This window comes from Ambystoma mexicanum, chromosome 1p, assembly GCF_040938575.1.
Source record: "Ambystoma mexicanum isolate Mex_15411 chromosome 1p, UKY_AmexF1_1, whole genome shotgun sequence".
Taxonomy (NCBI): domain Eukaryota; kingdom Metazoa; phylum Chordata; class Amphibia; order Caudata; family Ambystomatidae; genus Ambystoma; species Ambystoma mexicanum.
In genome coordinates this window covers 707,524,013-707,536,364 of record NC_090921.1, presented here as the reverse complement: position 1 = coordinate 707,536,364, position 12,352 = coordinate 707,524,013, and the positions used below count along the sequence as shown (strand labels likewise).

Genomic DNA, 12,352 nt, shown 5'->3' with positions numbered 1-12,352 from the left:
CTCTACCCCTCCTTTTAAAAAGGAGAAATGCTATGGGAGTTAAACTCCCATAGAAATCGAATCAAAGCATGGACAGCTAGGCTGATTGAATGGGAGAAACTTGCATAAACGGCAAGGCTTTTTGGCTTGGAAGGCAGTCAACCACTGCACAAAGGAATCCGAAGAACAACTTTGAGACACCTGCTGCAACTCCTGGACCATTGGGTATGCCCGGTGAAGCCCTGCTGCTGTGCTGAAGCTCTGAATTCGCTTCCACTAGAGAAGCCCTGCAAGGAAGACTTCTCCCTTTGAGTTGGTGGGACCAATCAACTCCAAAGTAAGCCCGTATGGACATCCCCTCGGAGCTGGCTGTACTTCCACTGCGCTGCTGCAGGGACCGAAGTGCCAGGTAGAGGAACACCAGATTCTGTGCGTTGCTTTTAAGTCGGACCCGAGTGCCAGAAGATCCTCCGAATTTCCCCGATACAGGACTGACCAAGCCTAAGCCACAACAGAGTGCTGGACCCCAGGTGCAAGGAAAGTCCAGAGTGGTATCCGTGTTGCTATTTGCAGTCAGATGCGAGGAGCTGAAACACAGAAGAACAACTGAATTCAAGTTTGCCCATTGCTGCAGCTGACCTTCCCATTGCAGAGCAGGAGTCCCCAGACGTCCTCCCTGTTGTCCTCACAACTGAGGCTCAAGAACAACAGGATCTGCAGAGCTGTACAGGACAGAAGCCAGCTGGAACCATTTCTTCTAACCAGAGGTACTGTAAAGTCTAAGAACTTCGCTCTTGTTGTGTAGCCTTGAATGCGCCAAGTTGAGACAGTGGTTGGTTACCTTGCAGTTGCTAAAGCTTTGCCCCTCACAAGCATCCAAGCTTGTGGCCCTTGAAGTGTTCTATTTTCAACAATCATTTCTAAAAAATAAATAAAAACGTTGAGCAAGACTTTTTACCTACCTGCAAAGGAAGATCTTCAGCCCCTTGACATTGTGCAATTAACATGGCTGCCCTGGCTCCCTGAGAGACTCTTTACCTGACTGCGCTTTGGCCCTTTCCCCCAGGAAAGGGTTAATTTAGTCTGCATTGGAAGGTTTTAAAAGTAATTACCTGTTTGTGAATTATTTGTTAACCTTTGTTTTATCCCTCTATTCTATCTTCTACACCAAACTCAGTATTTCTCTAAATGTACCAGTGATAAATCAATGTCCACAGTGTCTTAGCTATTTAAGTCACCTGAGGGTGTAGGAAGTGTCTGTGTTCCATCCCCAATGGATATCATCTAATTCAGAGAAACAGAGTGCGTTTTGAAGTGTATTATAAGTGTTACATATATTGCTCCCTTCTGAAGGCTTATATAACTGACTGAAATAAATTAATTGTTTTATTAAGAAACCTTAAGTGCAAGTGTTTATTTGAATAATTGTACTGTGAAACTGTCACAATATTACTGCTCACATTGACCCCTCTTGAGATAAGCCTGTCTGCTCAGCCACACTACCAACCTGTGCATACAATCGTGCCTAACAGTCAGCAGTGCGGGGTAGGCCAGATGGCCTTCTGGCAAGTTTAGCGAAACGCAACGATCCTTGTCCTTGAGGGGTGCTGAAATTCACCAACAGAAAGATCTCTGCTCGTCAGCCAATGGAGAGAAAAGTATAGTGATTGGTTTAGAGAACAACAGTTTGCAAGTGAAAGTGAAACTATTTTCTTTTACAGAGGATTCCTGATCTGACTGGGAATATTCATGAGCATGTGAATCCATGCCAGACCCTCATGCTGGAGAAGGAACTTCTACCTCTTTAACACTTTGTTCATCCCAATTGTGAGATTACATTGCCTTGGCAAGCGAGCAGTTACGAAGAGCTCCAGGATCAAAATTTAACTCACCGGGTCTGGCGTGCTTGTCTGTTCGCCTCGCAGCATCCGGTCTTCCGCTTTCGTTTCTCTGCACGACTTCCTGCGGTCCACATCGGTCATTCTCAGAACTCTTCTGCGTTGCTGTCGGAGCCGGAACTCAATGCCCAAAAGCTGCAAAATGGTATGCCTTCCACTGAGCGACCTCTGCAGCTGCAAACTCGAGCATCATGGACTGGCATCACAATAATACTGACGTCATGGCGTCTACGCTCAAGTTTGCCTTCTGCTGCCACATGGAAAACACAAAACTGCTCCACCTGCTATTACTGCTGTCTCCTTCGCTTTATCTAATGGCATGCACTCGAGGGGGCTTTTTATGTCTCCCAGTCCTCCTCAGGTGTGGGTCATTCCTCCCTATTGACTGCAACCTGCAGTCTTGTGCCTCCGCAGTACTCTTCCCCAACCCAGTTCTTTGGGAATTATGGGACTTTAAGTCCCCAACGTGGTTTGGTTTCCACAGTGAAATTAACCTCCAAGTTCACTCCACTTCTCAGATATGTTAACACATGGAATTCAACTCAAAGGTCCTCTCTCGTTGCCTGAGGGCCCTTCTCCCAGGTGATCCACCCGGCTCATAGCACCCCCAGGGTTCAGCTCAGGAAGCTTCTGCCTTTCCTGAGCCACCTGGGAGGAGACTATAGGTAGGGTTTTCTGTGTGGACTCTGCAGGATTCATCACAAGACAACTAATATTGTGGATTTTAGGGACAACCTTTTGCTTCCCACCCTCCTTTTGGTTCTTCGATCTCTTTAGTGGTCAGGGAGACTCCTGCCCCCATTAGAGAAAACACTTATCAATGGGGGCGTTTCATCATGTAAGGGGCGTACAAGTTAGCCAAATCTAACTTTGAGGGGGATTTCCTTCACCCTTATTTGAGGTCCTGACCTTTGAACAACCTCCCCCTCCCCCCAACCCCCCTTATATCTGACCGAGACCTCAAGTCTTACTTCTATGCTAGCCAGAGACCAAATGTGTGAAAAGCCCTTAAAGGCCCACAAGGTTAGTCGAACAGAGCACCACAAAAGTGTTGGTTCTGAAAAATTCCCATCAGGTGTTTACATACTACAAGCCACTGGCGCTGCAGCAGTGACCATGTCAGTGGTTTGGGAGGTTTTGCCTCCAACAATAGTTGTTAAGCAGTCTCAAATAGTCATGAAATCTTTCACTTTGCCATGTAGAAGGGCGTGACCCTGTGGATAAAAAATGATTTCCACAAGGAATGCCTTTCGGGGGCTAGTACATGCACTTGGAAAGACGTAGATCATAAGGAGCTCGACTATATTAACACTGAACACTTAAACAGCACTTGGAAAAGCTTTATCCAGCCCAGCCTACGGTGGTGACTTTCCAAACAAGTTGGAGAGAGGGCAGGATGCCCAAGTAATAATTAAAGGTAATTTAGAAGAATACAATTTAACCCACAAAATATCTTCTAAACGTTTGAGTCAATATGAAAAGAGGATATCAAAGAAAGGCTTAGCACTCACCTGGTCTTCCGAGTCATTCGTGATGGAAGGGGACCAAGAATTCTTTCCATCATTGCCAGATGCTCACGGTTGTCGTGTGTCTGGAAAACAGAAGGATTATGATCTGCACACAGGAATTAAGTTGCTCCTCTGCAAGGAGCCATGTAATACAGATCTGTATAAACAGGAGAACATTTTACATCTGCCCATGGGCCTGTATATAAAAACAAAGTGTGGTATAGTTGGGGGCTATTGGCACAGATTACTGCAAAAATGCATTCAGGCTACCAAATGTTACCACCAATGATTACGCATGTTTCCACTTCAGATTTAATATTAACATTCACATTGGATGCAACCAGTGCAATTGAACCGTTCTATATTTCTGTAGGACAATTACTTGAGCATTTAGTCTGAAGACACAAACATAGCATCAAAACCCTGATAATCAGTCGAGCAAAGAGGTGCGGGGGGAAAGGGGATAGCTAATTATTAGATTTTCACTCAGTCTCGCAAACTTGCATGGCAAAGAAAGTATGGGGAGTGGGATAGCATAGAATAAGGAACAAGTTACTTACCTGTAACTATTTTTCTCCAGCACGGGTCTGTTTCACATGCTGATGAATAATGAATACATAACAGAACATTACACAACCACAGGAGGTGGCAAGGCTCAACAGAAGCCATTAACTCTTACCTTCGGAACAGACTCACCTCAGGCAAAAAGGTTGCGTAGCACTGCCTGGCCGACCCTGGAATCACTGTCGACGCAGTAGAACTTCATGAAGGTGTGTGTGTGTGGACCGCCACATCGCAGCCCTGCATATGTCTAACAGGGGCACACAAGACAGGAATGCGGTCGTTGCAGGGATTGCTCTGGTGGAGTGGGCTTCCAGACTGCCAAGCAACGGTCGGTTTGCCAACTGATGAGTGCATGAGTCAGCCAGAGAGCCACCTTGAGATGGAAGCCTTGGACAAGGCTGTCCCATAGTTCACAGGACCAAAAGTTCATGAACACTTCAGGGCATGAGCAACGTCCAGCAAGTGCAAGGCTCTTTCAGCCAGAGATGAAGGCTTTAGATTTTTTTTATTTGTATAAAAAAGGTGGAATTCCAACAGAACCTTCGGCATGAAACATGGGTGTGTCCGCAGCACCACCCTATTTGTGGAAAGTCAGGTATGGCTGCTTGCAGGATGGCGCCTGGATCTCACCTACCCTCCTCAGAGAGGTGACGGCCACAAGGAAAGCCGGTTTCCAAGAGAGGAACTTGGCAGAGCTGATGCATAGGCTCGAAGGGGGCTCCCCATGAGCCTCGTCAGGACCACAAGAGTTCCCATGCCAGGAAAGTTCAGGACAGTGCTTTGATGAAGTCCTTGACGAGTTGGTGAGATCACAGCGAAGATCTTCATGGTGACCTGCTGTAGCAGGAAATGGCAGTCAGATGCCCCTTCATAGAAGCATGTGCCAGGCTGGCCTTGACCACGGAAAACAAGTATGGAAGAATTTGCGGGGCCGTGACCCTCAGCAGGATAATCTTCTGCGACCGGCTCCACGTAGCAAAACGCTTCCACTTGGGACCGTAGCACTTCAAAGTCGACAACGCCCTGGTGAGGACCTCAGAGTGCAGCCAACTCGTATCCACCAAACTCTAGGGCTGCAGGAGTCAAGCCCTCGGGTTCAGCGATCCTGGGTCGTGATGCAGGATTGCACCTCCTCCTCGAAGATCCGGAACTACTGGGCAACTTGACCGGGGGGGGGGGGGGGGGAAGACGCTGACAGATGGTCTGGATACCAAATATGCCTCGGCCACTCCGGGACAAGGAGTATCATCTTGCACGGACACCGTCGAGTGCGTTGACGACTCTTAGCAGGAGAGGGAACGCATACAAGAACAGTCCTTCCCATGGAAAGGAGAACGCGTCACCCAGGCTCCTGGGCTGGTGGAACCACAGGCAGTCACCTGATCCTGACGAAGCTCCCACTAGTGGAAGGAGTGCAGTTCCCTGCTGAGGGAGTCCGCAATGGTGTTCTTGACTTCTGCCAGGTGAAGAGGGACGAGGAAAATCCCCTGTCCGACGGCCCATCGCCCAAAGTCCTGCGCCTCCTTGGAGAGCGCCAAGGATAGAGTGCTCCCTTGTGTCCAGATTTAAAACATGGTGGTGGTGTCCGTGAAGATCCTCACCACCTTGCCTTTCAGAGACAGTATGAACTGCTTGAGGGCCCAGAACAATGCCCGTAGCTCTAGGTGTTGATATGAAGATCCTTCTCTGGCAACCACAGGCCTCTGGTGTGCAGACGTCCGCTGTGCACTCCCCATCACTCTAGGGAGTCATCCGTGGTGACCATCTCGGGGTATGGCAGGTTCTGGAATCCCATGCCTTGGGCAAAGTTGGAGTGAACGCCCCACCATGCTGTTGCCTGCCGGAATTCGTCATTGAGCAAAATATTGTCCATGAAGCTTCCAGACACCTGTATCCAGCGGGCATCCAGGAATTCCTGCAAGGGCCACATCTGCAACCTGCAGAGCGTGATGCCCAGCAACGTGTTGAAGGCCCGCACCATGGCCGTCCTCATCGAGGACTGCCGCTGCACCTTCCCCAGAATTGCTGCCGTCTTCTCCTGAGTGATACGCCAGGCAAGACACTATGGAGTCTGGCACCTCTGAACAGCGCGTTCTGTGATGGCGTCAAGCAGGACTTTGGATAGTTGACGGAGAATCCCAGATTCGTTAGTAGCCCGACAGTCGCCTCTGAGTCCCCTTGGGCCAGCTCTTGCGAGCGTGCGCGAATCAGCCAGTCGTCCAGGTATGGTTATACGTGTATGCCCTGTAGGCTTAGATGGGCCGCCGGGCCCTTTGTGAACACTTGTTGGGATGGAATGGAAATTAGCTTATCCCCAGACCCCTAGGCGCTTCCAAATAAGGCAAACCCATATGAGGCAATGTAACACGCAAGGGGGGGGGGACCAATCTGCATCACCAGGTGCCATAGAGGCCTCAGCACATAAAAGCGGATGCTGAACACTAGAAGTGTCCACACTCTGCAACGCCATTTTGTAATATGCCCCAAGAGAACTAGATCACAGACCCATGCTGCTTGCGCATTCACAGAGCCCAATTTCTACACAGCATGCAGAGTCCACTTCCCTCTCGTCCTTCCAGTGTTGCGAATCCTCAGCATCGCCTTCAGGAATGTGCCCAGTACAGAGCATGAGCCAGTACCAGGCCCTGGGATGCATCTACTCACCTCCACCAAACGGCCATCAAGCCCTTGACCCCCTCCTCCTCCAGCCCCCCTGTCACTCCCCCCCACACAAGCCAGCCCAGTGATGGCTGCGCGTCACTATCCCGACCCCACTCCCTTGACTCTCCGATAGGTCTGACCCCCAGGTCCTAACCTCCATAAATTCCACAGATCAAAGCCCACATGACGTTCTCCATAGCAGCAACATGAGTCTCCAGTAACATGAGAAACCGGGAAAGGTAAATCAAAAGGTCAATCCCCAGAGGGAAGACATGAGGTGCGGGGACTGTGTTATCAATGGAGCCCTGAATGTATGGGCATGACTATTTTATCCTCCCCTCTCCCTGGCACCCCTTTCCTGTGCTGCCCAGGTGCCTGCCATGATGAATGAGTAGTCAGTCTTAGTTCAGAGAGGAAGACAATGCATTACTTACCGTAAAAGCATTTCTGATGGTTGTATCTGCTTAGATTCACATGCTGTGCATAGGTCCGACATCCAGTGCTCACTGCAGGGTATTGCATTTTGTTTTTCGTAGTCGAAAAGGGACGTCGACAAGGCGTGTATGAAATACTATCCCTATAGTGACGTGCGTTGTACCCACAATCCCTCACGCGTCGAGGTCCCTCTGTATTTTTCTGCCCTGAGGGAGCCTTCTAGACGTGAGTGAGTACAGAAAAGAGAGATATAAAAGGAAGTCTATGTTCCTTCCATCCGAGCGGGGAGGAAGGGTGGGCGCATGTGCATCTAAGCAGATACAACCATCAGAAATGCTTTTACGGTAAGTAATGCATTGTCTTCTGATGTTTGTTAATCTGCTTAGAATGACATGCTGTGCATAGACTAGCGAGCAGTACCCGGAGTTGGCGGTGGGTTATGAGAAGGAACAGTAGAGAAAAGATGTCTTAATACTGCCTGTCCCACCTGGGAGTCAGATCTCGAGTGTGCATCTAGATAGTGTTTTGTAAAGGTGTGCACAGAACTCCAGGTAGCCGCTTTGCAGATGGACTCAAGGGGAACATTTGCAATGAATGCTATGGACGCCCCCGTGCCTCGAGTAGAGTGTGCTCTTGGCTTAAAGGGCATTTCTCTCTTAGCAAGAGTATAGCAGAGAGTGATGCATTGAACAATCCATCTAGAAATAGTGGACTTTGAAACTGCATCCCCTTCTCTTCCTGCTGCCACCGACACGAAGAACTGATTAGTCTTCCTCAGTGGTCTGGTTCTTTCCATATAGAACATGACCGCTCTGCGCACATCTAGTGTGTGCAGAGTTTTTTCTCCCAAGTTGGAAGGATTTTGAAAGAACGTTGGCAGTTCTATAGACTGGTTTACGTGGAATTTCGAGATGAATTTCAGAGCAAACCTTGGGTGCGTGCCTAGAACCACCTTATCTCTGAACTGTAACGAAGGGGTCTAGAACAGAAAGAGCCTGTAGTTCACTTACTCTCCTGATGGAGGTGATAGCTATTAAAAAAGCAGTCTTAAGAGTGAGGTCTTTAAGAGATGCTTTGTGCATGGGTTCGAAAGGTGAGCCCATGAGTCTGGTAAGTACCACGTTAAGGTCCCATCCGGGAGCTGGGTCAGCTATCGGGGGGTGTATTCTCTTTATTCCCTCCATGAAGGCCTTTATAACAGGGATCTTCCACCACGACACCTTGAGTTGGGAAGTGGTGTATGCAGAAAGTGCCGCTAGGTGGACTTTAATGGAATTGAACACTAGACCTGAATCCAATAAGTGGGTCAGGTATAGAACAATATGTGTGGGAGAGCAGTCAATCGGGTTGATGCTTTTTCCTCTGCACCAGATGACAAATCTCTTCCACTTGCTAGAATAGTAGTGGCGAGTGTTAGGTTTTCTGGCTTCCCTGAGGATGTCCATGCATCTCTGCGGGAGCTGTAGATGTCCGAATTCTATGATCTCAGGAGCCAAGCTGCTAAGTTCATGTTCTGGGGGCATGGATGCAGAGTCCTGCCCTTGTCTTGTGACAGCATGTTGTACGGGCAGGGGAGTTTCACTGGGGGAGATTGAGACATCTCCATCAAGTGAGCAAACCATGGCTGTCGGGCCCACATTGGGGCCACCAGTATCATGGTCACTTGTTCCTGGTGCATCTTGTGCACCACCTTGTTGAGAAGGGGAGTCGGGGGGGGGAAAAGCGTAAACAAATTTCCCTGACCATTGCATCGACAGACCGTTCCCCTTGGATTGGTTCTGGGGGTACCTGGAGGCGTATCTTAGGCATTGTGAGTTCTCCAGGGTTGCGAATAGGTCTATTTCTGGGAATCCCCATTGTGTGCAGTCGCCATTCGTACTCTTCGGGCAGGGGGAAATCTCTGCTGAGTTTGTCTGCCAGCAGATTGAGTTCCCCTGGTACATGTGACAGTAGGAACATGTTTTGTTTGAGAGCCCACTTCCATATATTTTGGGCCAGTTTGGACAGTCCTGGAGAGTGGGTGCCCCCCTGCTTGTTGATGTAGTACATGGCTGTGGTGCTGTCTGTAAGGACCAACACAGTCTTGCCTTGTAGGTGTTCCTGGAAGGCTTTTAGCGCCTTGAACACAGCTAGTAGCTCCAGTAGATTTATGTGTTTGGATGCTACGTTCGGAGTCCACCCTCCGTGAGCAGTCTGATGGGATAGGTGAGCCCCCCCATCCTGTGAGGGATGCGTCTGTGGCAAAGGGTTTCCCTCTTTCCAGGTTTTCCTTTGTCCACCACCGTAGCGAGAGAACCAAGGCCTGCGAGACCACCACTAGATCGTCCCATAGTCCGCTGGCCTGACACCACTGGCTGTTGAGCCACTCTTGCATAGGGCGCAGGCGCGCGTGAGGTACCAAATAAATACACGACGCCATCATGCCTATCAAGCGCATTGCTTTGCGTACCGTCACCTCTCGACCGGTCACATATTGAGGGATCTAAAACCGCATGTTTTGGACCCTCTCGTTGGAGGGGAAGACGAGGCCGTCCTTTGTTTGAATTAGAGCCCCTAGGAATTGTTTGATTTGGATGGGGTCTAGGCTGGACTTCTTTTCGTTGATGGAGAAGCCCAACTGGAACAAAAGGTCTACAGTCTTTTGGGTATTGGAGAAGCATGTTTCGTAAGAATCCCCTGTTATGAGCCAGTCGTCGAGGTAAGGGTAAACTGGGATGGACAACCTGCGCAGGTGGGCCGCTGCCACTGCCAGTACCTTCGTGAATACCCTTGGTGCTGATGCTATGCCGAAGGGTAGCACTCTGAACTGGTAGTGTTTGCCCTCTATCATGAACCTGAGGTATCTTCTGTGCGCTGGCAACATTAAAATATGAAAGTATGCATCTTTCATGTCCAATGTTGTCATGTAATCTCCCTGTGATAGCAGTGGGATCACTTCCTGTAAGGTCACCATACGAAACTTCTGGGGTTTGATAAACTTGTTCGCTGGGCGCAGATCTAATACAGGGCGCATGGTTAGATCCTTTTTGGGTACAAGGAAGTACACTGAATAAATACCTTCCGTTACCTGAGATAGAGGCACGACCTCTATGGCTCCTTTTTCCAGCAGTAGTTGTACTTCTTGGAGAAGGATGGCAAGGTGTTCCGGTGTCATGCGTCGTCCGCTCGGGGGTCTGTATGTTGGGGAACTGTTAAATTCGATGCAGTATCCGTGGGCTACGGTGGAAAGTACCCAGCGGTCTGACGTTATTCCCTCCCATGCTGGAAGAAAGGATGTTATCCGGCCCCCGACCGGTGTTGCATGGGAGGGGACGCAAATCTTCGCGTCACTTGGTGTTGTTGGGGGCTTGGGAGCCTCTGGGGGTGGACCCCCGACCTCTCCCTTTGCCCCGGCGCTGGCCTCTTTGGCTGTACTGCCCACTATTGGTCTGGTAATTGGTGGCAGGGTACTGCTGCTGATTCTGCTGTTGGCGTTGGCCACGAAAAAAGCGTTTGTTGCCATAGCCGCGTCCGGTAGTGGGCTTAGAGATCTGGTCAAGAGTTTTGATAGTATCGAACTCTTTTTTAGCCATCTCCAGAGCCTCATCCACCACTTTCCCGAAGAGGTTTGAGTCTTCAACAGGTTTATTTATTAAAGACGCCTGTGTCTTCGGTTTGAACCCTGAGTTGCGCAGCCATACATGGCGTTTTAGGAGTATTCCCTGAACCAGGGAACGTCCCGCTGTCTCTGCAGCATCCAGAGAGTTCTTTACAATACTCTGGTTGACCTGGGTTCCTTCGCCAATAGTTGATAGCAGGCGTGTACGTAGTGGTTCCGGCGCTTCATTGGCGTCTTTACGCAGTTTGGCCCACTGCGCGTCCGCGTAGCTAGCTAGCAAAGAATTGTTGTTCGCAATTCTTGCCGAAAAGGCAGCCGAGGATGCGACTCTCTTTGCAAGGGCATATAACCTCTTGCCCTCCTTGTCAGGTGGTGCCTCGCTGATGGACAGCGGCACCCCTGCCCTCTTCCTTGTATTAGTTACTACAAGGGAATCCGGAATGGACAGCGGGTCTGAGGGTGAAGGAGTGAAAAGTTTTTCAATTCTTGGATTAAACTCCTCTGATTAGTGCGGGTGTGGATAGCGAAGGGATGATTCTTCTCTTCACTGACGCGAGGAGGGGAATGGTCTGGCTGACCGGGGGTTTCTCCTTAATTACTCTTTCCACAAAGTCTATTTCAGGAGAGATCTCCCCAGTGTCCAGTTCGAAATGAGCTGCTGCTCTGCGCAACAGGGCATTAAATGTGGGCTGATCGTCAATGGGAGACGTGTTTCTAACAGGTGAATTGTCAGGAGGATTTAGGTTCAGGACATCAGTGTCCGAATATACTGATGGGGATTGCCAGGGATGAGAAGGTCCTTCTTCTGGATTTTCTCCGAAGCCTTCTCCTACCATGTCTGGGCTGTCTTCCAGACCTTCCTCCTGGTTCTGTCCCTCTTCATCGTCCACAAATTCATCCTCCTCCTCCAAGTATTGTTCCTCACCAGTGAGGTCATACACATTATGGAAAACTGAGGCTGTGTCCTGCTGGGGATTGAATAGTCTCGGATATTTGGCCCTGGGGTCCTCCTGAGGCCCCTCTCTTGGGAGTAGGAGGGTTCTGGGTCTTCATAAACCTCTCCATTCTCTCCATGCAGAGATGGAGCCTTTCCATGGTTTCATGGGGTACCCCTGAGCGGTCTAGCGAGGAAAATTAGTGTCATCTAGCTGAAAACGGCTCGACCTCTCCCACAACGTCGAAGAAAGTGTCCCGTCGCCTTCTGAAAAGCCTTTCCGGTGTGCTAGGGGTCCCCCCCGACTGAAGGGGGTAGTCCCGGTCTTTCTTCGGGCTTTTTCGGCGTGTCTTTAGACCTTTGCGTAGCGCTCGACGTGTCTTTTGGCGTACGCTTCTGGGCGTCGGCTACAACGATCCTCGCCAAGCTCTCTGTGACTCGTTTGTCAGCGGAGGGCTGTGGTTTCGACGTTACGGGTGTCGATCGTTCTACGGCGGCGTGCGCTCTCTGCTGGTGCGCGCCGGCCGATGGTTTGAGGGCGGCGCCCTTATTTGCCGAAAGCCCAGTCGCTGGTCGCGGCTGCGAGAGGGGCTTCGAACCTGAACGGTCCGAGGAGGCCGCCGGTGGAACCTGCGTCTCCTTGGGCGCTGATGCTTTCTTCGTCTTGGACGAAGAAGAGCCATGGGTTGTGTGCTTATGTGTGGTATCGTGTGCGTCTGTCGCCGGAGTGTTCATCCCCATAAGCAGGGCGTGAGCCGAGCCCGTCGGGGCCGGG

The 12,352-nt window shown here is 50.1% G+C and overlaps 1 protein-coding gene across 6 annotated transcripts in view; it reads right to left on the bottom strand.

Moving 5' to 3' along the window:
- The window catches only part of CLK2 (CDC like kinase 2), a 167,071-nt gene that overhangs the window by 20,084 nt on the left and 134,635 nt on the right, over positions 1-12,352 (bottom strand). For 2 of the 6 annotated variants that reach the window (XM_069650096.1, XM_069650104.1), the window contains one exon: positions 3,389-3,468. In XM_069650096.1, the coding sequence (XP_069506197.1) occupies positions 3,389-3,468 (80 nt within the window). Of the gene's footprint in view, positions 1-1,486; positions 1,612-1,871; positions 2,074-3,388; positions 3,469-12,352 lie in introns of those variants that run through there. The other 4 variants (XR_011304148.1, XR_011304150.1, XR_011304149.1 and 1 more) reach the window with 4 other exon arrangements.